Source organism: Loxodonta africana, chromosome 16 (assembly GCF_030014295.1).
Source record: "Loxodonta africana isolate mLoxAfr1 chromosome 16, mLoxAfr1.hap2, whole genome shotgun sequence".
NCBI lineage: Eukaryota > Metazoa > Chordata > Mammalia > Proboscidea > Elephantidae > Loxodonta > Loxodonta africana.
This window is the reverse complement of record NC_087357.1, coordinates 69,965,614-69,992,710: the sequence shown is the minus strand read 5'-3', so window position 1 is coordinate 69,992,710 and position 27,097 is coordinate 69,965,614. Positions and strand designations below refer to the sequence as shown.

Here is a 27,097-nt window from a genome sequence, read left to right as displayed (position 1 = left end):
CCCATGGATGCTCAGTGCCAGTTGCCACAGAAAGAGGGTGCTGTTCTCAGTGTTCTAGGGGGTCCACGGGGCAGGGGTGGGCAGGATGACACCTGCTCCTTGGTGGGCTGGGCTGTGCCTGGGGTCGAAGGGCGAGCCGAAAGAGCGGCCTCCCTGTCTCCCAGCACAGAGAAAGTTCTTCCTGCTCCTCTGGGAGGCTGGCCTGACCCCGGCCCTCAGCTTCTGACCTCAGAGCAGAGATGACTTCTAAGAATTTGGCTGTCAGACCCCAGGCCCGCTGGTGCTGTTCAGCGAGAGGGAGGAGCCCCGAGAAGAACAGCTACTATACTTCCTCCTGAGAGCTTCCTCCTGGCTTCGCATGCTGCTCTTCTCCGGACCCTTACTAGTGAAGGCAGCTCAACTTCGCGGTTTCCTGTTTTCAGAGATATTTCCTCTGAGCTCTGGGCTCCCTCTTCATCCATCCCCACGGGGCCCGCCCTCAGCAGCTGTCCCAGGGCCCTTCCTGCTGCTGCCAGGGCAGGCAGGGGCGCTGGAGAGTCCAGGTGTGGCGGCACCTCCGGAGACACCAGCCCTAGTGGCTGTCCCTATGGCCCAGCTCCGGCACCTGTGGCTGGTGCATGGGCAGTGTGGGGAGCAGGGCCAGGGTGCCTTCCAGGAGGCTAGGGGGAGCTGTGGAGCCTCGAGGACATTTGCAGGGTGAGGCTCAGGGAGTACTGGATTCGTGGCACACCTGAGGCCCTGGGAGGGAAATTTATGCTTTTAGGAACTTGGTCACTGTTAGGAGATACATCAGGAATTGTTGGTTGCGGAGTAGATTCCGACTCATTGAGACCTCATGTCAACTGCTCCTCGTGGAACTGCTCCATAGGGTCTTCTTGGCCATAATCTTAATGAAGCAGATTGCCAGGCCTTCCTTCTGCGGTGGTGCTTTAGGTTAGCCATCCAGCACAAACAAGCCGCATCATCTAGTCAGGAATTAGGGGCCTCGCTACCTGTCTCCTGACATTCACATTTAATAAAGACCTCCAGCTTTTACTCCCTGCAGGGAGAGGAGAAGGGAATGGAATTTGAGGCACCATTAGGGAAGATTTGGGCATACAGCGGGGGCTGCTTGATACTCCCTGAAAACGTGCCATGAAGGCCACCTAGGACCCTGCTGTTGGGTGAGGCTGGCCCTGCCTGGCGAGTCTGTGGCAATGGGCACTGGGTGGGCCTTCAGGAACCTTAGCCCTGGGGCTGCCCTCACTTCTGCCTGGCAGCAGCTCAGGCCTTGGGGCAGAACGGCTGGTGGCGTCACCTTCTGCAGGCAGTGCTCCGTGGTGGGGGAACTTGGAAAGATGCGGGGGAGCGAAAGGGGGGCTTGTGCCTCTCACTTGGGCACCGTAGCCACCGGGCCTTCCTGGACATCAGCTAGAGCCCAGGCCTGGCCCGACCGTGCTGGGGGCTGGGGTCAGATTTGCTCAGGGAACCCAAAGGGAACTTCAGTGGGTGGAAAGGGGAACTGGGATTGCCAGTCAGGACGCTGGGTGCAAAGGCCTCTTGAGAAACAGACACCACCCAGGTGAGTGTCCGCCGGGGAGCACTGATTGTCAGGCCCATTCACTGCACCTTCACTACTCTGCATTGTCGCTTCTTCCTCCTGCATAGATGCTGTCTCCACAACACCTCTGTGAGGCTCAGGGGGGCTGGGTCCAGGAACTGCCTATCCACGGATGTGGTTGCCGAGCTGGTCACTGATACATAGCAACTGGTTGATGGCTGAACCAGGATACAGGGATCTGTTGTCTGGACCACCCACGATTGGCAGGGCCACCTCCGACTTGCCACCAACTCTAGTTGTAGCAACTTGGCCTAGCCCTGGGGGATCTTCTCAACAGCAATAATGCCCTGAGCTTGTGCAGGCCAGAGGGCAGAGGATTGATTTTGTTTAGCAACTCTAATCTATTGGTATGGGTTCTTGGAATATGTGTTGAGAAGGATTCTGAGGTATCAATAGCTTAGTGAGAAAGTGCGGAGATCAGCTGGCAATGTCTGCCTTGGGCACCGGAGAGGAAGTGTTAGTACGTGTGCCACATCTTCGTCTTTCCTGTTATAACACTATATGCTTTCCAAAACACTTCCACTTGTGTTATTTCTTGCTTGTTCCTCAATCCACCCCCACTCCCAGCAAACCCTGGGAGGCTTTACTGCTCCTTTTAATGCAAGAGGGCAACCCTGGTGGCACAGTAGTTAAGTGTTCAATTGCTAACCAAAAGGTCGCCAGTTCGAATCCACCAGCCGCTCCTTGGAAACCCTATCGGGCAATTCTACTCTGTCCTATAGATTGCTATGAGTTGAAATTGACTCAGTGACAGTGGGTTTGGTTTTGGGTTTTGGTTTAATGCAAGAGGAAACTGAAGTCCCAAGAGGTTTGTGTCTTATCACATATCAAATGGGTGGTGAAGCTGAGGCTAAAGGGCTAAAATCCAGGTCTCCTGCTTCCCAGGCTAGTGCTCCTTCCTCTTTGTTGAATTGAATGTCCTTGTAGGCCAGGGCCTGGCTTGGCCTTCACTGTGGACTTGCCTACAGGACATACCAGGGCCCTGGGAGATGAACCTGTCATTCTCATGACTCTACCCCACTTGAACCAGAATGTTCCTGTCTGTGCTCTGCCTGACCTGGCTGAGGCCTTCGGAGGGTCTAGAAGACCCTGTTGCTGATGTGGTGGGCTCCTTCCACATCGGCTCCTGCCACCCCCTTTCTGCCTGGCAACCCTGAAGCCACAGGACTCCTGCTGGGTGTGGTGGTCCACGCATCCCACTTGCTTGCAGCAGAAGAGGATGGGGAAGGGAGAAGCTTTCGACTAGTTGCATTCACAGTATTTGAGCAGCTGCAGAACATTGGTCATGGAGCAGGGCTAAGGACAGGGTCTGGATTTATTCATCCTGGTCCAGAGAAGGATGGCCTAATTTGTGTGCAGCACAGAGAAGGGGCCAGGCTGGGGCTTCCTGAGCTGGAGCCCGGGAAGCAGGCTTCACAAGCAGCGGCAAGGTTCAAGTTTAATGTTTATTAAATTCTGCCCTAAAGACATGAAGTGAGCTGCCAAGGGCAGCGTCCCCAGCTCATAGACTATCAAGAGGCTGCTGCAGAGGACTCTTGTGCCAGAAGGGGGTGGTGGGAGATTTTTTGTTCTCCTGAGTGGACAGGGAACTCCTGTAGGCACCCCCCCCCACCCCCGCCCTTGTCTGAGAAGCCAGGGTTTGTGATCTAGGATTGTATAACCTGCTTACACGATTCACGTGGCAGGGAGGCTGCCGTTGGCCCGCCCCCACCGCCCCACCCGCCCCCGCTAAGCTGCCTTTGAGCCTGGGGCTCAGCCTCTGACCTCTTAGTTGCCTTCTGTCCTTCCTCTCTGGGTCCAACCCTTCCTCTTGCAGGGGCCTTCCTGGTGGTCACTTAGACTACTCCCTATGCCTGGCGTCCCTGGCATGGGAGGCTGAGGCTGCACAATAACTTCCCTGGCTGGGCAGTGCACCATTGTGTTACAGGCTGGGGGCTGGCCCGGATGCCCCCTGTAGCACAGATGTTCTGAGCCCTGGGTGATACACAGCTGGGTGCTGGGTGGAGCCGGCCCAGTCTGTTTACAGGACTGCCCAGCTCTCAGGAAACTGGGGGAAGGTAGGTATAGGGAAGAAATGAGAGATGGAAAGAGGGCTCAGAAGTAGGATTCTCTTGGCTTTCCCAGGCCCCCTACTCAGAAAGCTTCATCCTTTTAGATATGGACTCGACGGATGCCTCCTCCACAAGACTCTCCCTGGCTCCTGACTCTGTTGGCTGGAGGAGGAGAGATATGTGGCCCAGCTGCCTGTGCCCCCCAGCTAATACCAGTCAAGCCCCAGAAGCACAGCCACCCAGCTGACAAGCAGCTCTAGTTCTAGCAACTTCGCCTGGCCTTGGCAGGGTCTTCTCAAAAGTAATAATGCCCTGAGCTTGAGTATGCCAGAGGACAGAGGGAGCCCAGCTGAGGCCAGAAGAATCACTGAGCTGAGCCAGGCCGCACTGCCAGTCTGCCACATTGGGGTTAAATAAACGGTGGTTGTTTTACACCTCTAAGGTCTGTTTGGTTTGTAACGCAGCTTATTGTGGCAATAGAGGGCGGATACAATTCTCTTCCTCTTCCTCATGGTTTACCAAGTACTTCCATAAACATGATCTAATTTGATCCCCCAAACAACTCCTATGAAGTAAATACTATTATCTCTTTTACAGATGACAAAATCGATATTATGATAGATTCTGGCTTGCTTGTCATCACACAACCAGGTCACAGTGGGCTCAGTGTCCTGATTCCAAATTCCTGCTCTCAATTTGCAAAGTACTCTCACCCCCCACTCACTTCCTACTCCATCACCCATCACCCCCAGACAGTCTCACCATCCAGCTCCTCAGGCCCCCCCCCACTTCTCCGACATTGCAAACCTTGAACATAACCTTGAGCAATGGCTGGAGCTATAATAGCCATCTTGCAACCATGAGGGAAAGCCCAAGGAACATTAGCTCTGACATCATTCAGCATGAAACCAACATTCGTATTTCTCTTCAGGATTTTTCAGTAAGAAAGATACATTCTGATTTATTTATGACTCCACAGTTAAATTTCTGTTACTTGCAGCCAAATGCATCTCTAAATGTTATTGGAAGGATGACCAGGAGGGATGGTTCATCCTGAAGCAAGCATGAGACTGGACCACGGGACCCATCAAGTTCCTTCCAACCCTGATGCGTTGTGACAGAGTGTCACACCAACAGGACTCAAATGAAGAGGGCAAGAGGACACCTTTGGTATTTTGGCACAAGGGTGCCATACTGGTCAGTGTGGCCCCAAAGGCACACAGCTTGGAAAACGGAGTGTTGGCTGAACTTCAGCTCCCACTTGCTTCTTTGGGTAGGCAACCTGTGCCATCATATGGAACTGCTCTGTGAGAGCAAAGAACACTAAATAGAAGCTTCAAGTGGCTGTGGACTTGGGAGAAATAGACTCCAGCTTTGCATACAACAGGCACTCCATAAATACTGTAGGCTGATGGATTAAACACGTCATGAAGGAGTTTTCAAGGACTCTCCCCACCGCATGGGGTCCCACGTCCACTCATCTTGACTCTCCTTGTATAGAGGCAGAGCTGCTCCTCGTCCACCTCCTCCCTCCCTGTGGCTATCCCCCATGGCTCACCGACAGGGTAGGTGTGCCCTCGTCCTCCACTGTGACCACCAGGTGGTAGAAGCTCTTGTGCTCCCGGTCTGGAGGCGCGGGCCGTGTGGTGATCTCACCGCTGATTCGGTCTATGCGGAAGGTCATGTCCTCGTTGCCCTCGGTGATGTAGTAGGACAGGATGCTGTTGAGCCCGATGTCACGGTCGGTGGCTCTCACCTGGACCACGGCGGTGCCACCACCAACGTTCTGGGAGAACAGGAAAGTGGTCATTCTGGATTCGACATCTTTGGGGCAAAGTCTAGCACACATACCAACTCCTGGTGGTGCTGTGCCTTAAAGTGGACCTCTAGAAAGCCTGGTTTTGTCTGCTCAGGAACAGTGAGATGATAATGGTGCAGACCATGGTGGCAAACAGTTTGTGGGCACCTGCTTTGTGCTGGGTCCTCCATTAACTCAGTGCATCATCTCTACAACCGAAGTTAGACGCTGGTGTTATCACTATTTTCAGATGAGAAAATTGAGGCACAGGGAAGTGGTTTGTGCAAGTCCACACAGCCAGGCATGGCAGAGCCAGGATTTGAATTGAGGGAGTCTGGCCCAAGAGATGGAAACCCTGGTGGCGTAGTGGTTAAGCGCTACGGCTGCTAACCAAAAGGTCAGCAGTTTGAATCTACCAGGCGCTCCTTGGAAACTCTATGAGGCCGTTCTACTCTGTCCTGTAGGGTCGCTATGAGTTGGAATCGACTTGATGGCAATGGGTTTTTTTGGATTGGCCCAAGAGCTGGATTCTAAAACCCTATGCCATCCTGACTTGATAACCAGCAATGCTGAGCAGAAATTCTCCTGGAGTGTCTCAATCTTAGGACTGAATAATAAACATGATACTTTTTTTTTTTCATATATTTTAAATAACATGAAAAATGCATACTCCCACAAACATAAAAAATATTACATAAATGCATAAATGCAACCATCCCCCATGTGACTTTTGAATTCTTTTTTTCTTCTTTTTCCTTTTTGCTGGCTTGTTTCCTACCACCCAACGCCAGTCCCAGAACCTGGGGCCCAGTGACATTTAGTGTAAGGAGTCATTTACTTCATTCGATTCCTTCAAATTTACTTTGCTTCTAATTTTACAGTATTTTTCCTATTCCCAACCCCCAGTTTTTTTGAGATTTATGGTTTGCTTACTTCTTTGTTTTTGTTATTCTATAGTTTTCTTGCACTTTAATTAGAAACCCTCTTGTACTTTTCTATTTCACTACAACTTACCTTCCTGTGCCCTGTCTTAAAAAAAAAAAAAAAAAAGTATTATGCTTTAAATGAAAGTTCACAGTGCAAATTAGTTTCTCATTCAACAATTTATATACAAATTGTTTTGTGACATCGGTTGCAATCCTCACAATGTGTCAGCACTCTCCCCCTTCCCACCCCAAGTTCCCCTTGTCCATTTGTCTGGTTTTCCTGTCCCTTCCTGCCTTCTTGTCTTTGATTTTGGGCAACCGTTGCCCATTTGGTCTCCTATACTTGATTGAGCTAAGAAGCCCATTCTTCACGAGTGCTGTTGTTTGTTTTACAGGCCGGTCTAATCTTCTGGTTGAAAAGTGCAATGTGGAGGGGCTTCAGTTCTGGGTTAGCAGGGTATCCAGGGGCCATCATCTTGGGGGTTCCTCTAGTCTCTTTCAGACCAGTAAGTCCAGTCATTTTTTTTTTGTGTGTGTGTGTGAATTTGAATTTTATTCTACATTTTTCTCCCATTCTCTCTGGGATTCCCTATTGTGATCCCTGTCAGAGTGATTGGTGGTGGTAGCCGGCACCAACTACTTCTGAGCTCAGGCTGGTGGAGGCTGTGGTTCACGTTCTTTGGACTAATATTTTCCTTTGTCTTTGGATTTTTTCATTCTCCTTTGCTCTGGACAGGATGGCACCAATAGATGTATTTTAGACGGCTGCTTGCAGGCTTTTTAAGACTGCACACCCTGCTCACCAAAGTAGGATGTAGAACATTTTCTTTATGAACTGTTATGCCAATTGACCTAGATGTCCCCTGAGACTATGGTTCCCAGCCCTCAGCCTACTAACTCAGTCCCTCAAAGTGTTTGGTTGTGTCTAGCAAGCTTCTGTGACTTTGCCTTGTCAAACTGTGCTGACTTCCCCTATACTGTATGTTGTCTTCCTCTTCACCAAAGTTAACACTTGTCTACGATCTTTTTTTCTTTCTTTAATTTTTATTGTGCTTTAAGTGAAAGTTTACAAATCAAGTCGGACTCTCATACAAAAATTTATAAACACCTTGCTATATACTCCTAGTTGCTCTCCCCCTAATGAGACAGCACACTCCTTCCCTCCACTCTCTATTTTCCTATCCATTCGGCCAGCTTCTGACCCTCTCTACCCTCTCGACTCCCTTCAGACAGGAGATGCCAACATAGTCTCATGTGTCTACTTGATCCAAGAGACTCATTCTTCCCCAGTATCATTTTATATCCCATAGTCCAGTCCAATCCCTGTCTGAAGAGTTGGCTTTGGGAGTGGTTCCTGTCTTGGGCTAACAGAAGGTCTGGGGACCATGACCTCCAGGGTCCTTCTTAGTCTCAATCAGACCATTAAGTCTGGTCTTTTTATGAGAACTTGTGGTCTGCATCCCACTGCTCTCCTGCTCCCTCAGGGGTTCTCTGTTGTGCTCCCTGTCAGGGCAGCCATTGGTTGTAGCCGAACACTTGTCTACTATCCAGTTAGTGATTTCCCCTCTCCACCGCCCCCCTACCTCATAACCATCAAAGATTGTTTTTTATCTGTATAAAGCTTTTCTTGAGTTTTTGTAAGTGGTCTCATATTTGTCCTTTTGTGATTGACTTATTTCACTTAGCATAATGCCTTCCAGATTCATCCATGTTGTGAGGTTGTTGTCGAATTCATCATTGTTCTTTACTGCTGCATAGTATTACACTGTGTGTATGCACCATAATTTGTTTATCCATTCATCTGTGGATGGGCACTTAGGTTGTTTCCATCTTTTTGCTGTTATGACTAATGCTGCAATGAACATGGGTGTACATATGTCTATTAGTGTGATAGCTCTTATTTCTCTAGGATATATTCCTAGTAGTGGGATTGCTGAATCATATGGTATCTCTATTTATAGCTTTTTAAGGAGGTACCATATTGTTTTCCATAGTAGTTGTACCATTTTGCATTCCCAACAACAGTGCATAAGAGTTCCAAGCTCCCCACAACTTCCTCAATATTTGTTATTGTCTGTTTTTTTTGCTTAGTACCAATAGTGTCGGGGTGAGATGGTATCTCATCATAGTTTGGTTTGCATTTGTGGTTAAGTGCTATAGCTGCTAACTAAAAGGTCAGCAGTTCCAATATCCACCAGCCGCTCCTTGGAAACTCTATGGGGAAGTTCTACTCTGTCCTATAGGGTGGCTAGGAGTTGGAATCAACTGAACGGCAATGAGTTTAATGACAAATGACCACGGGCATTTCATAATGTGTCTGTTAGCCACCTGAATGTCTTCGTTGGTGAACTGTGTGTTCATATCCTTTGTCCATTTTTTAACTGGATTATCTTTTTGTTGTTGAGGTGTTGAATATTGTATAGATTTTAGAGATTAGACCCTTGTTGTATATGTCCAAGCCAAATTTTTTTTCTCAGTCTGTAGGTTCTCTTTTTACACTTTTGGTGAAATCTTTCAATGAGCCTAAGTTTTTAATTTTTAGGAGCTCCCAGTTATCTAGTTTATCTCCTGGTGTTTGTGCATTGTTAGTTATGGTTTGCATTCTCTTTATGTCATATATTAGGACACCTGGTGCTGTCTCTATTTTTTCTTCCATGATCTTTATCGTTTTAAGTTTTACATTTAGGTTTTTGATCTATTTTGAATTAGTTTTTGTGTATGGTGTGAGGTATGGGTCCTGTTTCTTTTTTTTTACAGATGGACATCCAATTTTGCCAGGATCATTTGTTAAAAAGACTGTCTTTTCCCCATTTAAGGGACTTTAGTCCTTTGTCAAAGATCAGCTGACCACATGTGAATAGATTTACATCTGGGTTCTCAATTCTATTCCATTGGTCTATGTGTCTGTCATTGTACCAGCACCAGGCTGTTTGGACTACTGTGGCTGTACAGTAGGTTCTGAGATCAAGTAGTATGAGGCCTCCTACTTTGTTCTTTCTCTTCAATGCTTTGCTTATGCCAGGCATCTCTCCTTTCCATATAAAGTTGATGATTAGTTTTTCCATGTTGTTAAAGAATGCTGTTGATATTTGGATCAGGACTGCGTTATATTTGTAGATTGCTTTAGTTAGAACTGACATTTTTATAAGGTTGAGTCTTCCCGTACAGGACCCCATGGTATGTTTTTCCATTTATGTAGCTCTCTTTTGGTTTCTTGCAGTAATGTTTTGTAATTTTCTTTTTATAAGTCTTTTATGTCCTGGTTAGATTTATTCCTAAGTATTTTATCTTTTTAGAAAAAAATTAGGGGCTATTACAAATAGTATTGTTTTCTTGATTTCCTTTTTGAAGTTCTCTTGTTGGCGTATAGGAATCCAACAGATTTTTGCATGTTGATCTTGTATCCTGATACTCTGCTGAATCTTTCTACTAGTTCCAGTAGTTTTCTTGTGGAATGTTTAGGGTTAGCTCCATATAGGAACATGTCATCTGGGGATAGGGACAGTTTACTTCTTCCTTTCCAAACTGGATGCCCTTTATTTCTTTTTCTTGCCTTGCTGCTCTAGCTAGGCTTCTAGCACGATGTTAAATAGGAGTTGTGATAAAGGGCATCCTTGTCTTGTTTCCATTCTCAGGGGAATGTTTTCAGCCTCTCTCTGTTGAGAATGATGTTGGCTGTTGGTTTTTTATAGATGCTGTTTATTATGTCAAGGAATTTCCCTTCTTTTCCTATTTTATTGAGAGTTTTTATCAGGAATGGGTGTTGGACTTTATCAAATGTCTTTTCTTCATCAATTGAGATGATCATGTGTTTCTTTTCTTTTGTTCTATTTATGTGGTAGATTATATTGATTGATTTTCTAATGTTGAACCATTCTTGCATTCCTAATCTGAATCCTGCTTGGTTGTGGTGTATTTTTTTTTGATACGATGCAGAATTCTATTGGTTAGAATTTTGCTGAAAATTTTTGGATCTATGTTCACTAGAGATATTGTTCTATAATTTTCTTTTTTGTGATCTTTTACCTGGCTTTGGTACCAGGGTTATGCTGGCTCCACAGAATGAATTCAGGAGTATTCCTTCCTTTTCTATGCTCTGAAAGAGCTTGAGTAGTACTGGTGTGGGCTCTTCTCTGAATGGTTAGTAGAATTCTCCAGTGAAGCCGTCTGGGCCAGGGCTTTTTTGTTGTTGTTGTTGTTGTGAGTTTTTTTTTTAAATTACCTCTTCAATCTCTTTTCTTGTTATGGGTCTGTTCAGATTTTCTACCTCAGTTTGTGCTAGGTTAGGTAAGTACTGTCTTTCTAGAAATTTGTCCATTTCCTCTAGTTCTCAAATTTGTTTAATTTTTCATAGTATTCTGTTATGCTTCTTTTTATTTAGGTTGGCTCTGTTGTAATGTCTGCCATCTCATTTCTTACTTGGGTTATTTGCTTCCTCTCCTGTTTTTCTTTTGTCAGTTTGGCTAATTGTTTGTCAATTTTGTTGATCTTTTCAAAGAACCAACTTTTGGTCTTGTTGACTCTTTCTATTGTTTCTACTGTTTTTCTGTTCTCTCTTTCATTTATTTCTGCTCTAATCTTTATTTCCTTTCTTCTGGTTTCCACGGGCTTCTTTTGCTCTTCTCTATTTGTTTGAATTGTAAGGCTAATGTTTTGATTCTGGCCCATTCTTCTTTTTCGCTGTGTGCATTTTTTTTTTTTTTTGCTATAAACTGACCTCTGAGCACTGCCTTTGCTGTGTCCCAGTGGTTTTGTTATGATGTGTTTTCATTCTTATTTGATTCTAGGAATTTTTTTATGCCTTCTTTGATCTCTTATATTACCTAGCTGTTTTTAGGCAAGGTGTTATTCAGTTTCCATGTATTTAATTTTTTCCCTTGCTCTTCCTGTTACTGATTTCTATTTTTATGACATTGTGTTCAGAGAGAATGCTCTGTTTTATTTCAATGTTTTGGATTTTATTGAGGGTTGCTCTGTGGCCTAAAATGTAGTTCTATTTTTCCCTTGGTTTTATCTGTGTTTTCCTTGAGCTCTTTCCTGATCTCTTGGAGAGTCCTAAATATTAGTCTTTTGAATTCCATATCAGATAGTTACGATGCCTTTTCTTCTACTAGGAGGTTATCTGATGCTTTATTTTGGTCACTTGCTGGAGCCGTTTTGTCCTGCTTTTTTATATGTTTTGATATTATCTGCTGTCTCCGAGACTTCAAGGTATTATTTTCTTTCTTTATTAATTGTATGTTCATTTGCTCTGTCCTGCTTTTTTTGTTTTGTTTTGATACGTCGGGGTGGCCGGGCCCAGCGTGCTTTGCTGCTTGGTCTTCTATGGGCACGACAGCGCTCACCACCTTATCCAAGTGGGCATGGCAGCAGCAGACAGTGAGCCTGCTTCACTGTACACTGGTTTGGCAAGGTAGTTGAGAGTGGACTGTGTCGGGGTCGTCTGCCTCCTGATGTTGGTCCAGTGGTGTGGGAGTGTTCACAGCCCCTCAGCAGATGGGTAGGGGTGTCAGACAGTGAGTGGTATGGGCTCGCTTCCCACTCTTCGGCAGCCGGTTGAGTGGTGGGAGGGGAGGGGCAGTGTGGACCTGGTGTTGTGGCCGGCCTGAGTGCCAGATGCACTCTAGTCATGGTGGTGTGGCAAGGCCCAACAGGGGAGGTGGCATGCATGGCTAGGTGGGAGGAAGAAAGAACAAAAAAGAGAGAGAATGAAAGAAAAAAGGCCAGTGTGGTGGGAGCTGGTGGCTGGGGGCAGGGGGGACCTGGGGCAGCAGCGGGCTGGTGGGCTTGTGGCACTCTATTAGTGATGGTGCTACAGGGGCTGGTGGGAAGGGAGGACTAGATGGGAGGGAGAAAGAAAAATATGACAAAAATGAGGGAAAAAATGGCAGCACAGTGGAGGCTGGCAAGTGAGAACAGAGCAGACCCAGGGGCTGATGGGAAGGGAGGGGATGTGGCTTATGAGACTAGGTGGCCGAGAAAAATAAAAGGAAAAGAAAGAAAAAAACAGTGGCATGGCAGGAGCTAGCAGGTGGGGGTGGGGGAGACTTGGGATGGTGACAGGTCAGTGACTCTCTAGCTGCAGCAGCATGGCAAGGGCTGGCAGGAAGGGGATGGAGGTGGTACACGGGGCAGAAGGGTGAGCGGTAGGAAAGTGTGTTTCTCTGGTTACTGGTGGGGGCTCCGTGAAGTTGCCTTTCCATATTCCCGGACTGGCATTGTTGCTGGCTGTTTTTTAAGATGGTGATGCTGTGTCATGTTAGTTGCCAGGGGACCTCCACTCTGTGTCTTTACTTCTTCTCTGTTTTCTGTCAGTTTCTTCTTCCACCTGGTATTTGATCTAGTTCTTTATCCCTCCATTTGATGCTCAGGTTTCCAGGACTGACAATTTTATCTGTTTTACTTAGTTTTTCGGGTCTTTGTTCCAGGGGGATGGCATGGTGTGTCTGTCTAGGGCGCCGTGTTGGCTCTACCTCTCCTGCTTTGCTTTTTAAAGCAGCTTTCCAAAGGTAAACCTCAGTTCCCTGTTGTTGTTTCTGTCAAGTTGATTCCAACTCATGGTGATCCTGTAGGTGGCACAAACTGTGCTCAATGGCTAACCTAAAAGTTTGTGATTCAAACCCACCCAGTGGCTCCATGGCAGAAAAGGCCTGGGCATTTGCTGCCCTTAAGATTACCACTAAGAAAACCCTATGGACAGTTCTACTCTGTAACACATGGGGTTACCATGAGTTCTCTGTTAGGTGAAAGAAAACTCTCTTCTTTCTTCTTCCCTCCTCTTCTCCCCTGAGACACAAAGACACTGAGTTTCAGGACCCAGGCTAGGCACCAGGATATTGTCATAACTGAGTTAGCCACAGTCCCCATCTCCAAGACCTGAGAGTCTAGTGGGGGATGCTGACATTTAAACAGGGGCTCAGTGAACCCGTGGGCTTCAAGGTCGACTTATGCCCACTGACCACCCTGGCTGTCTGGCAGGAGCTGTCCTCACCTCATTCACGCTAACATTGTATCCAAAGGGGCTCTCAATCACGGGAGGGTTGTCATTGATGTCCAGGATGGTCACCTGCAGGATGTGGTCCTTCTTCCTTGGAGGGGTGCCAAGGTCAGAAGCCATGATCTGCAAAAAGGAAGGATGACTGAAGTCAGAACTAAAGGGAAGTTGGGGAGGACCAGGAATGGGGAGCCTAAGAGCTGTCACTTGGCTGAGAGGACTTGGGAGTACAGAGAGATTTGCTGGCCCATCCCCGCCCCTGGGCGGCCTGGCTTCCACCTTCTCTTCCTCCCTCCTGCAAACAATCCCTGCCTAACCGTTGTATGACTTGGGATCCTGGTTTGGAATCTGACTCCACTGTGCCCAAGTCTTTACCTTCTGATCCTGACCGTGTTCTGGTCTGTGCCAGCCCCATCTGAGATAAGAGCCAGGAGAGAAAGCCTGGCAGAGCTGAGAGAGTCCTAACTCTTCCACAAACTCAGTGTGACCTTGGGCAAGTTATTTACCCTGACTGTGCCTCAGTTTCCCCACCTATGCAATGGGCAGAAGAGCCCCTACCTGGCCCTTATTCTGTGAGGTAAGATGTAAGTGCAGGTGTTAGGAGTCATGAAGGCCACCATTACTGCTGAATTGCTGTGGCTGACACGTCTCCTGGGGAGCCAGGGGCCCTAGGGTGGCACTCCTGAAGGGGGCTGAGCTGCTGGAGCACTTACTGCTACCCCGTAGTTATCTGGGAAGCATTGAGACTCACAGGAACAGGCTCAGGCAATGGTTAGGACAATGGTCATTCCTGAAAAGATTGTTCGAGGCTCTTATTTCAGATGGGTAGTCACTTGCTATGAGTCGGAATCGACTCGATGGCACTGGGTTTTTTTTTAGTCACTTCAGTGGCTTACTGCTCTGAGTCCCGAGATCCTTCCAAGATGCCCTCTCTTGGGTTGGTCTCACTTGTGCTCTTGGCCCTGAGGGGTGCACGCTGCCACCATGTCACTTTGTGACAGCAGAGAAGCTGCCCACGAGGGTGTGCTGATGAGCCAAGCCCTCCTCTGGACGGATAGCAGAGACCTCCCAGCCTGAGAATGTACCTTGAGGAAGTAGTGGTCCAGCTCTTCTCTGTCCAGAGGCCTGGCCACAAACACTTCGCCAATGGAGTCATTGGTGGTGGCGATCTCAAAGGTCCCAGCGATGTTGCCAGAAGCCAGGGAGAAGACCACCTGTCAGGGAAGAGAGAGGGTGAGGGGGTGAGGAAGTGGGGAGAGGAGGTGGCCAGGTCAGGCCAAGGGGGACAGCATGGTCCCTGCTGCCCACCTGGGCCCTCTGCTCAGCAAGGGCACTTGAGAATAGAGTGTTTTATGCAGAAGTGGTTTATGTCCCTCAAATTGGGTGACAGTGCAGGGTCTGTGGCAGGTTCCTAGGCCTGGGAACAGTCAGCACACTGGACTAGGGGCCAGGAGGGCTGAGTGTGAGCACTACCACACTGACATTTTCCTGGGGCCTAGGGGAAAAATACTAACAATACAGAGCACACGCTCTGAGGCAGGCATGTGCTAGGGATGCTACGTGGTTCTATCTGGTTTGCAACGACCCTGCCTGAGAGGAACTATTGTCTTCAGTTCAGAGAGAGGCCATTCAACAACTGGCCAAGGTTATACAGCTTGCAAGTGTCAAAAAGAATGATGATTTGAACCCACATACCTCACCTGGAGCAATGGGATACCAAGAGGCAGGAGGAGTGTGTCATCACAGGGAGCTGGACTGTGTGAGGAGGGTTGACCTCAGGGTTAGCACATGGGTGTGAGATGCCACGTGGGTGATAAAAAAGTCACGTAGGAGCTTAACTCTCTTGCTGTCACCTCGCTGAACTGTGGAGGCTCTGTGTCCATGTGGCCCAGGCCGAGGCCAACAGCCTACACAACACTATGAAGTTGCTCTGCCTCTTCTCCTGTCTGCAGAACAGATGTGTGCAGGGCGGTACTGCTCAGGGACAGGGGCAGGCCTGGATGATCCTCGCCTTCTGCTTGGGGACACAGGCATGGCTTCCATGACCTCCCATCAGCTAAGGAGTGGTAGGAGACTTCCTACTCACAGGGAAGAGCTGAGCTATTTCACTAGGTGCCTACCTGCCCATTGCTGCCAGCATCAGGGTCCTGGGCCTTGACGGTGGCCACACGTTGGCCCACAGAGCAGTCCTCAGGTACACTGACCGCTAAGTCGGAGGTGAAGTCGAACTGGGGGCTATTGTCATTCTCGTCCAGCACAGTGATATAGACCTGCGGGAAGGGGCATAGTTAGAAACCCCTGCCTCCTTCCCCTCCTTGGCCCTAAACACTGGGGCCCTGCTGTGGGTCCAGCAGGCACCAGACCCCTAATTGGCTCTAGAATGTTGGCAAGCTTTCAGAGCTGACCTGGGCCAACCCCTGACATTACAAAGGCAGCCTGGAGCTCATTTCTCCTAGCAGCAAAGGAGCAAGAGACTGGTTAGGGAGGTCTGTACCCAAATGCTAGGGGCCAGGAGAACAAGGGGAGAGGCCTGGTAGGGAGACTCTAAGACCCTAAGAGGTGGTGGGCACTGGGAGAACTGAAAGACACTTGCCCTGTGGCTACTCAGCTCTAAATCCATCAGAGAATGCTGGCTTGGTATTGGCATAGCTTCCTACTTTTCAAGAGAAACTAGGAAGCTAGATTTTTATATGAAATTGTTGTCATAATTGCTGTCAAGTCAGCCTGTGACTCACAGCGATCCCATGCACAACAGGATAAAACGCTGCCTGGTCCTGTGCCATCCCCATGATAGGTTGTAGCTCAGATCATGTGATGGAAGGATTTTCATTGGCTGATTTTTCAGAAGTAGATAGTCAGGCCTTTCTTCCTAGTCTTAGTCTGGAAGCTCTGCTTCAAAACCTGTTCAGCATCATAGCAACATGTAACCTCCACAGACAAGGCAGGTGGTGACAGCACATGCGGTACATTAGCCGGGAATTGGACGTGGGTTCCCCGCATGGAAAGTGAAAAGTCTACCACTGAATCAGCCAGCAATAAAAATTAAAGATGGAAATTAAGTGCTGGCCAGCTAAAACACATCTGGCTGACAGTTACTGCCTGAAGCCCTCCTTGTTTGCATCCTCTGGATTAAAGGGAAGGAACTGGGGCCCAGAAACAGGAGTAGGGCTGGTGGCTGGACTAGGGGGGAAGGGCAGATGGGGAAGGGAGGGGATCTTCCAACCTTCAGGCTAAACTGGGATTGGGACAATTGCACGCAAAGAGCACGCTGCTTTGTGTCTATGGAGCAGGTTTCTCCTGCTGAGGCTGCACACGAGTAGGGAGAGGAGGCCCCTCTGTGGAAGCCTCCAGCCCACGATGGCCACAGAGCCGGAGCCACAGGGGTGCTTATGTTCACTGATGAGATGGAGCGCGGGGCTCGGGCTTTAGGATTTCCAGGACAGGGCTTTTCCCACTGCCCTGCCCTGGCCAGACGTGTCCTCTCCTTACCCAGGGCCCCAGGTTCTGGAGCTCCCCACTTGCACAGGACCCCCTGGGAAGTCTGTTGATCCCTCCACGCTGCACAAGAAATTCCACTTCATTGTCTCTCCCAGTCAGGTTTTACTTCTTCTCAGGTCTGCCCACGCTCCCCATATCTGGAGGCTGCTGGCAGAACCATGGAGGACCAAGCCCAGGCTTTACAGTGGGATCAACTCTACCACTTACTAGCTGTGTGATTTTGGACAAAGTTATGCAAACTCTCTGATTTTCCATTTCTTCACTGAAAATGGAAGCAAGACCACCCACCTCCCCAGCATGCTGGAAGGAATAAACGAGCAAAACAAAAAGTTATGGGGTTGCACGTAGTAGGTTCCTGGCCCCCTTTTCTCAATCTCATTTGTCGAGGCCGTGGCTCTGCCCATTTGTCATGAATTTTGGTCAAGGTGTTCCGTGAGGTCCCTGAGCTCACCTGTGAAATGGAGCAATAATGCCTACTGCACCATTCTCAGGGCGAAAACAAATGGCCCCTGGGATCTGATCCCTCCCAGGATCCTTCCCTCTGGTCAAGGCCTTGTTAGACTCACCTTGCTTCTTCCTACCAAAGGGCCTGTGCGCATGCTGTTCCCTCTACCTGAAACACCCTTCCCTCTTTGCTGCATTAACTCTTATGCATCCTGTGGATCTCATCTTGAGTCACCTCCTCAGGGAAGCCCTCTTTGATTTCCTTGACTAGATGACATCTTATTACAGGTTCTTTCTTGCAGCGTACATTTATAGATGTGATCATTTGATCACTATCTTTCTCCTATCTTCAAGGAGCCCTGGTGGCACTGATGGTTAAGTGATTAGCTGCTAACTGAAAGGTTGATGGTTCTAACTCACTCAGGGCTCTTCAGAAGAAAGACCTGGCAATCTGCTTCCATAAAGACTGTAGACAATAAAACTCTGTGGGGAAGTTCTACTCTGTCACATGGGGTCACTATGAATCTGAATCGACTTGATGGCACTTAACAACTATATCTCATGCTCATGAAGGTAGGGGCTGTGTCTGATTTTGGTTTCTCATTTTACCCTGGTGCCCAGTCCAGTGCCTGGCACACAGTAGGTGTTCCTTCCATGATGATTGCTCTGATGATGACAATCGTGAGGTGGGGGCGAGGAGGCTGTCAGGCCTCCCACTCAGGGGGAGCCAGCCTCAGTGAGTAAAGAGGAAGGACAGGCGCCAAGGTCTACAGGAATTAGATACGGTCTGCGTCCCCACCCGGGCCTTGTGGTCCAAATCTCCCTCCCCACCCCTGAGGGCCGAAGAGTGTTACTCAAGAGCCCTGACAGCAGAACCCAGGCCTGCCCCTTCCTGTCCGCCTCCCCACCCCCACCCCAGGGCCCGTGGAGGCTGCTAGGGCAGGGGAGGAGTCAGGTGTAGGTGAGCTGTGGTTTAGGGGTTCCGGCCTTGCAAAGGAAATGCCACACTTAAAAGGTTCCCCAACCTGCCTCCACCCTGGCACCGTTTGAGATGTTTGAGGCTAAGCAGGCTGGCGTACCTGGGGTGCTGACCCTGGGAGCCTGTGAGAGGCAGCCAGGGAAGAGTAAATGGGGGGTGAGTCCTACTTTCTGGAAAAGGGCGGGGTGACTGGAAGTACCGGGGCCACAGCATATTCTGAAGCACCCTGGCCAGTAGCCCACACAGAGGAAGTAGGCCCCCTGGCTGTGGAAGTGGCTCCAGCAGCCCTGTGGAGCACCCCACCATCCCTACTGCCTACTGAGCACAGCCTGGCCCCGACTCCCAGATTCCTCATGACAACCAAGGACTGAAAGCAACTGGGCCCATTCTATAGACGAGGACACTGAGGTGGGGTAAGCAGGCACCACTTAGCCTCTCTGAGCCTCAGAGCCTCTGGCTGGGAAGGCCAGCTGCGGGACAGATGGCCCTTGTCCTGGGAGCTGCAGGACACAGGGCACCAGCCTACTGTTCACTGCTCGGGGGCTCTGCTTACTAGCTGGCCTCTGAGACCTCCCCCAGTATGGTCACTGCTGCTTGTAGGCTCACTCACCCCCAGGATGGCCCCATGGATAGAGGGGGTCTGTGCCTTTGGGTTCAGCTAAGCCACAACCAGGGCCACTGGAACTGGGTGTCGCCAAGAAGCCGTGGAGCCAGGGACCCCAAGCAGCTGTGTGCAGTTCTTACCTTGGACACTGGTCGGCTTCTGACCCTTTAGACTGAGGTTAAAAAGACTCAGCAGGGGTGAAAATGTGGCCATAACTAACACTGATGATGTGCTGGGCACCCCACGTGGGCACACAGGCGGTCTACTGATGATGTGTGATCTGACTGACCGGTGCTCAGGCAGAATGGGTTGTCAAATGTTCCGATTATCCCCTCAGGATCCCACCCCCAGTGGGACCATCTCACGTGTCTATCCAAGTCAACCCCCAGCCCAAGGTCCCTCTGCCTGCCTCTCCCCACCTTCCCCATGCTTCAGCCTGCCCCACCCCCCAGCCACCTCATCTGACACCTCAGACCTTAGTGGTTGTCCCTTGTGGCATATATTTATTGGTGCGACTACTTGATCATTGTCTTTCCCCTGTTATATCTGATGCTCCCAGCATGGAACCTTCAGCTGCCTTACTTTCCCCTCGTTTGGGTTCATGACCTCAGATCCCTCGAGAGCAGCGACTCACCGAGCTCAGAGCTACCCTTCCCTGAGCACCCGCCCAGGTCCTGACACCACGCACCCCACTTCACATGGTCTTTCATACAACACAGTCCTTACACTCACCCTCCAAGGGAGGGAAGGTACCCCTGCACAGATGCACCCTGAGATGTGGGGACAGAGCAGGCTTTCATCACAACCCTCCTCCAGGGAGGAGTTCACAGAGGGCTTTCCTATCTACCTTTATCACATCCTCCGAGAAAGGCAGGGTTGCTGGGATGAGCCTTATTTTAGACTTGCAGAAGGGGAAGCACAGAGAGGTTAAGCAACTTGCCTGCATCGCACAGCCAGTGAGGAGCACAGCTAGGATGAAGCCTCAGTGTTCCTTCCATTGTGTGTTTCAGCTTTATACCTACGTTAGCACAGCCCTTGCCCCAGGTCCCCAGGGAGGGATGGGAAGGACACAGATGACTGGCCTGGACATGAGGGCAGGGCTGGACATACGGAATATGCTGGAGAAAGGCCTGGGTTCAGGGCGTGAGAGTGGCTGGACCGGGGAGGCCATGAAAAGGCCTGAGCAGGGACTCGTTGCAGGCCTGTCCATGTGCCCTCTCTCTGGGGGAGGTGGGAAGCTCCAGTACCACGCAGGGCCTGAGTCAGCACTGGCCACGGCCAGCGGCTTGGGGGAGAAGACCAGTCTACAAGCTACTCACCTTCTGCAGGCAGAGACGGCAGGAGGGCGAGAGAGAGAAAAGGCAAAGATGCAGATGTGAGCCATCGGTGCTGTGGAGAGTGTCATCCCCACCTGTCCGAGGTCTCCTCCCTGGCCCAGACTGCCCACAGCACATTCCCCTGGATTATGGGTGTGGAAAAGGGGCCTGAGATTCTGAAGCAACTCTGCACATGTGTTGGCCTGGGCTTCCGAGATTCATGCCCGCTGCCTGGCCATGTGTTGTTGGGTAGCTGGTGAAAAGGTGGGTTCGAGGTGTCTTGGGGCTGTCAAGGGCTGCACCTGTGGGGCTCTCATCCAGGGACCCACTCACCACGGTGGAGTCTGCCTTGGGGCCGCCGTCGTCCGCCACCACTGTCAAGGTGTATAAGTCACCCTTCTCCCTGTCCACCAGGCCCTTGACTGTGATCACGCCCTGCAGGGAGGGGCCAGATGGGGCAAGTGATGACATCACACCCACCAGACCCCCAAGCAGTCCCATGCCCCAGCTAGTCCTTGAACATTCTTCCCATTCTCCAACCTCCACATGGCTCCTTCTGCCCAGCATAACTTCCCCAGAAAGCTCTGTCGGTTGAAATCTGACTTCTCTCTCAAATCCCTCTCCGACACCACCTCTTCCAGGAAGGCCTCCCGCTCCCCAGCCAGGTGTGACCGCTCTCTTATTTGGGCCCCAGGAGCACTCTGTAATAGTTCTTTTCACATCTTCCCTTGCAGTGCTCTGATCTGTGTCCTTGATTATTCCCACTTCGTCTCCTAACCTGAGAACTCTTTGAGGGCCAGAAAGGGTCTTGTTCATCTTTGTGTTCCCAATGTCCTATAGAACACGGCCTGGCACACTGTATTAATTCATACCTTGCCTATTTCCAAAGGATTTGAAAGGGATTCTGATAAAAAGACACACGAAAGCAAAGACGGAGGAGTAAAGACAGGCAGTAGACAGGGGTGGAAGGTGATGAGATAGTTGCACCAGAAACCTAGCTAAGAGTAGCTATTGCAATGAAGCACAAAATTTATATCTGAGCTTCCTAACAGCCAAGGTAAAAAGGGTAATGTGACGGCTCACATAGTTTTCATTGTCAAGTAACAAAATGGATACCAGATTGCTTAGGTATAGAACTTAATCTCAGCAGTAAAAATTAAAAGGAATGCATTATAGGGGTTTATCTTAAGCACACTTTATAACAAAGAGGACGGTGCTGTGTATATAGAAGGAGCTTTACTTTTTTTTTTTTTTTTTACAAATGTTGGTTAGATTTAAATGAATTGAGCTCCTTGCCCCCAGGGAGAGCCTTTGCTGTGCCCGCCCCCTCGGTGCTCACCGTGATGGCATCTATCTTGAAGAGAGCTTTGGCTTGGGCACTGGTGTAGGTGTCGAAGCGGTAGGTGATCTGGTTGAGGTTGTCGATGGAGTAGGCCTGAATCCGCGCAATCTCGGTGCCCAGTGCCAGGTTCTCCATGATGGCAGCCTCATAGGAGGCATTGGAGAACTGCACGGCCTCATCCAGCTCATTGAGCAAAGTGATGTAGACGCTGCAGAAGCCCTGGTTGAAAGGAGGCGCCTGGTCGGTGGCGGACACATTTATCAGGTAGCTGGTCTTGGTCTCATAGTCCAGGTAATCCACAGTGATGATCAGTCCCGTGCCTTCGTCAATCTCGAATTTCCCCTCTGCTCCTGACAGGATACGGTAGTTCACCAGGCCACCATCCCCTGCAGGGGGGACAAGAGGCTGTGGAGTCCCAGGTGGGAGTGGGGCTGCCCTGTGGCTCCTCAACCTGCCCACATGCACATCTGGTAGCAGCTCTGAGGGACATGGCAAAGGGCCTTGGCTGGCCCACCCAGCGTGCACTGCACTGCCCCCACCTATGTGGGCTGGACCATCCCAAGAGATGAAGTGGAGGACGGGCTCAAGGGCTATGTGAATGGCTAGGTCCACCTTGCACTGTTGCTCCTTCTCTCTGGGGGTTGGCCTTGACATAAGAATTATGCCAGAGGGGCTTGGTTCTGTTCCTGGAGCCTCGAAATTCAGGCTCAAGGTCCTCTCTTGGATATTTGGAGAAACACAAGGGTTTTGATCTAGAAAGTGCTAGACGAGGGCAGCATCTAGACAGCCAAGCCTCCATTTGGTCTCTTGACTTGAAGGGTTTTTGGGGCAGGTACACCTCCTTCCATTCTCCACGCTCCCTACACATGAAATCACTGTGCCTTAGGAGACCCCATTCAACCAGAAGCTACAGCTGGGAGTTCACAGGCTTCGAGGGGGAGGGGTGGGAAGAAGAACCGTCATACAGCCACTCAGGAAATCTAAGACTTCTCTGAAATCATTTGCAAAACTCTGGATGGGTGTGCATCTTTCTGGGGCAGGATCATAGTTTCACTAGTTTCTCAAAGGGATTCCCAATCCAGAAAAGCTCATGGACCACTGGGTGATAGGCAGGGATGTGGCCTGAACCATATAAGCATGCCACGTAGGGAGAACAATCCTCCTAGGAATTTCCACAGATGAATTTCTCCTGCCTCCTCCCATGCCCCAGGTGGGCTGGGATGCCCTGAGAGGGGCATGGCTGGCAGCTACCTGAGGAGACGGCAGTTCAGGCAGGAAGGGAGGGAAGGCACTCAGGGGAATGTCTTTGGGAGGAGATGGACCCCAAGAAGAGCCCCTGTTTGGCCTGGGGCATGGACCCAGACAGCCTAGGCCCCATGAAGAGGGCCACAGCGACCAGGCATGTTTCTCCTTTATTTTGCACTGTCACTGTGGTCAGCCACCTCTGGGGCTTGGGGCCTTTGTTTGGGCTACCTTTGGGATAGACCCCTGCCTTCGGAACGGGAAAGGAAGTACCCCTAGTGAGGCCTGGGTGTGCCAGGCTCTGAGCTGGGCCTTCGGGATATTGAAGCAGGCCCAGCTGGCTTCCTGACAATGCCCCAGGGAGCCATCTCTAAGCCCTGACCAGCCCCTAGCCAATGGCTAGCCTGGAGCTGCCAGGTCCGGGATGACAAACCAGACTTCCCAAGGTTGCGACCTCTCTTCTCCACCCAGATTTTGGGACAGCTCCAGAGGTTTCCAATACTTTTAGTCTTGATCATCTGATGGGGAGAGACCAAGACCATGCCAGGAGCCCCCCGCCAGGCCTGGGGGTGGCTGAATGGGAGTGTCTGAGGCACTTCTCCTGGGAATGACCAAGACTTGCAGGAGTGGGCTGGACAAACCGGGAATCCCTGGCTCCCTCTGCTGGCCTCACCGGTGTCTCGGTCCATGGCTCGGACAACGATGACTGAAGTGCCAATGCCTGCAGTCTCTCGAAGCCCCAGGCGGCTGTACTGCTGCTGCGTGAACACCGGGGCTTCGTCGTTGACGTCCTCCACGTACACTATCACCTGTGGGAGCAGGGCCGGGGCAGGAGGTCAGGTGGGGAGGGGCAGAGGCTGGGGAAGTCCAGGGCTTCTGCCTCTGGGGATCTGATCGTGTGGTCACTGGGAGGGCCTGGGGCTGTCTTGTTGGCAGCTGTGTTCCCTCACCTTGCAAGGCACCTGGCGCATGGCAGGTGCTGAAAAATTATTTGTTAACATACTTATTTTATCTTATACTTACCTTACTTCTGGCTCTGCTACTAAACCCGTGGGGTAACCTATGCCTAATTAGTTATCCTTTGGGGCATCAGTTTCTCAGCTATGAGACAGTAATATTAATATAACAATAATACAGATGCCTTGGCAGCAGTACAGTGGTTAAGCATTCGGCCGCTAACCAAAAGGTTGGCAGTTCGAATCCACTGGCCACTCCTTGGAAACCCTATAGGGCAGTTCTTGATGGCAATGGGTTTGGTTTGTTCTTTAGGCCACTTCTAGGTTTGTTATCGAAACCCTGGTGGTGTAGTGGTTAAGTGCTACGGCTGCTAACCAAAAGGCTGGCAGTTCGAATCCACGTGCTCCTTGGAAACTCTATGCAGCAGTTCTATTCTGTCCGGCAGGGTTGCGATGAGTTGGAATCAACTCAACGGCAATGGGTTTGGCAGGTCTAACTACAAAATGACCCAGGGCCTACGAAAGTTCTTGAACAAGTTTAAAGTGACACTATTTAAATATCAACACAAATCTAGAAGAATACACATAAAAATGTTAAGGGTGGTTGTAGTAGAGGGTATCTTCATGCACCCCAAAGCCTCTCTTCTCCTGTGCTCTCACTCCCAGCCCCCACTTGGGAGTCTCCCCATCTATTGCAGACAGCAGAAGTGCCTAGGGCCGCCCTAAGCCAGTGACTGATGGGCGTGGGGTATAGACTGGCTCCTTGGCATTGACTGGGGCAGTGGTCGAGGGAGGGGGCTCTCTGAAGGGCTTCGCTGTGGGACTCAGTCACCCCGTGCTACCCGCTGGCTGCCTTTCCTTCCTGGTCCCACGCCTCTTCCGGCTTTTCCTGGGGAAACTTTCTCCTAAACCACTTTCCCGGGAATCCTTGCCTCAGGGTTCTGAGACAGTGGCTGCTCTGAATTGTGGAATTAGGGATAATTTTCTTCACTGCTTCTCTGTACTTTGTTTCTCTTTAATGAACGTGTACGTCTTGCGTCACAAATGTAATGAAGTTGAAAAGGTGTTTATGGAGAGATATGTTTTGGGTTAGAGATCAGCACCACCATCCTTCTCCCTGTGCCCCTTCTCTGTTCGCCGCTCCCCCCGCCCCAAGGGCCCAGGGACGGTCTGGAGCAGGTATGGGCAGGATCAGGGTCATGTCCAGCAGAGTCAGCCTGGAGGGGCGTGGAGCGTGTTGGAGTTATAGTCACAGAACGTTGAGGCCCCGGACTCCTGCCTCTTTTACAGATGAGCGATCAGAAACCTGGAGTGGGGACATGATTTGCCCAAGGCCTCACCTTAGGGGGCTGGAGAGAGAGAGGGAGTCTACCGACCTTACTGCTGTTTGCTCTCTGTGCTGAGGATGAGCTGGTATAAATGGCTGATGTGTTCAACTGGTAACCGAAAGGTTGGAAGTTCAGGTCTACCCAGAGATGCCTTGGAAGAAACACCTGGTAGTCTACCTCTGAAAAACCAGCCATTGAAAACCCTACATGGGGTTGCCGTGAGTCAGAATCAATTCAATGGCAGCTGACTTGGGTTTTCTTTTTGGTTTGAGCATCAACTGGCCCGAGAACAGGAGAGGCACCTTCCTCCCAGTCTAATGGAGCCAGGGCCCCAGAACAGGAGATGCACCTTCCTCCCGGTCTAATGGAGCCAGGGCCCGAGAACAGGAGAGGCACCTTCCTCCCGGTCTAATGGAGCCAGGGCCCGAGAACAGGAGAGGAACCTTCCTCCTGGTCTAATGGAGCCAGGGCCAACAGGAAATGCAGAGTGGGGTGGGAAGCAAATGGGGCAGGGCAATGACGCTTGACACAGGTTCCACACGTTGGACCCAGCACTCAGAGGCGGGCCAGAGGCACGGGCAATCTGAGAGCATATGTGTTTGGCTTCTGAGTGGCCACTGCTTCTGGGTCTGGCCCTGGTGTCTCCTCTGGACTTAGCTGGGGAATTAGCTTCCGGATTGTATATGCAGAAAAGGGCAGCCTGACACACGGAGGACACAGGGGTGGGGTCGGGTGGCAGAACTGGGGGTGGAGAGGAGACACATTTGGGAGTAAAAGCTTCTCTACTTCCCTGTTCTTGTGTCTCCCTCAGCCCTGCTGTGTCAGCAGCATTTTCGTGCCCAGATGCCCAGAAACCACTATGCAAACTAAAAAGCCCATCCCAGGGCACAGATGTTCACAGCTGGGGCCTTCTAGGTTTGGTTCCACCAAGAACTTGACTGGGGAGGTCCTAGGTGGGGCGCGTGTGGTGGGAATTAGCATGGATGAATTTCGGGAAGCCTCTTTCTATAAACAGAAACAAACCATCCATCTTTCAAAGCTGCCATTTGGCCAGGCTGACTCCGGAAGGGTCATGGGGAAAAACAGGGCCAGTGTGATAAGGAGTGGAGGGACGGCATGGAACCTGGGTCTGGCTGGTCCTCCACGAGGCTGGCTACACTCTACAATTCTCTTGTCAGTTTCAGCCTCGATTTAGCACCAGAGACAGGAGGGAAGGTGCTGTGTGGTTTTCAAACCTGAGAGACACAGATGTACAGGAAGCACAGAGGCCCCCCAGGCTCCTCACAGAGCCAGAACTGCTCTCTGTCCAGTGGGCTCGGCTCAGTGCTGAGACCCCCCAGTACTGATGTGAGAGAAGGTGTGCGCGTGTACACGTGTGTGTGAGTGCAGACCTGTGGTGTGGCACATTGCATATATGTGTTAATGCACGTGGTATGTGTATGCGCATGTGGTGTGTGTTCCCGTACACATCGTGTGTGTGTGTACGTGCCCATACGCATGTGTATGTGTGCACATGCTGTGTGCATACCGAGATGCCAGTCTCCAGGAGAACAGTTTATTCCAGGCTCCCTGGAGAGAACAGATGGTCCGTGCGAGCCGTCTCTGCTGCTGCAGGGGAAGTGATTCTAGGGTCACAACTGGAATCCCCACATTGTCTTCAAGAAGGTCCCAGCTGTCCTGGGTCTGAAGGGTGTGGGGCTGTGTACTAATTAAGCCCCTGGCCCAGGGGCTAGCCCCCAAGTTCCCTTCAAAATCACTATTGGACGCTGAGGCAGTGGTTTCCTAATGTGCTCTGAAGAGTCCTAGGTGGGGCAGCATATGCAGTGCTTGAAAGAGCAGATTCAAGCTAACTGCCTGGGTTTGAAGCCTGGTTCTAGCACTTACTGCTGACCCTGAGTAAGCGGCCTCAATCTCCTCATCTGTACAAGGGGCACAATAATAATGCTTACTTTCTAGGGCTGTTTTGAGGATTAAATGAGTTAAAGTACATAAAGCACAAAGAAAAGTGCCTGGCAATTA

At 50.3% G+C, this 27,097-nt stretch overlaps 1 protein-coding gene across 15 annotated transcripts in view; it reads right to left on the bottom strand.

Annotated features, from left to right (window-relative positions):
* The window catches only part of CDH23 (cadherin related 23), a 524,046-nt gene that overhangs the window by 74,517 nt on the left and 422,432 nt on the right, over positions 1 to 27,097 (bottom strand). For 12 of the 15 annotated variants that reach the window (XM_064269675.1, XM_064269673.1, XM_064269677.1 and 9 more), the window contains 7 exons: positions 23,468 to 23,603; positions 21,550 to 21,938; positions 20,544 to 20,645; positions 15,490 to 15,639; positions 14,455 to 14,583; positions 13,367 to 13,495; positions 5,210 to 5,437 (listed from right to left, as the gene is read on the bottom strand). In XM_064269675.1, the coding sequence (XP_064125745.1) occupies positions 5,210 to 5,437; positions 13,367 to 13,495; positions 14,455 to 14,583; positions 15,490 to 15,639; positions 20,544 to 20,645; positions 21,550 to 21,938; positions 23,468 to 23,603 (1,263 nt within the window). Of the gene's footprint in view, positions 1 to 5,209; positions 5,438 to 12,427; positions 13,162 to 13,366; positions 13,496 to 14,454; positions 14,584 to 15,489; positions 15,640 to 19,364; positions 20,217 to 20,543; positions 20,646 to 21,549; positions 21,939 to 23,467; positions 23,604 to 27,097 lie in introns of those variants that run through there. The other 3 variants (XM_064269684.1, XM_064269676.1, XM_064269685.1) reach the window with 3 other exon arrangements.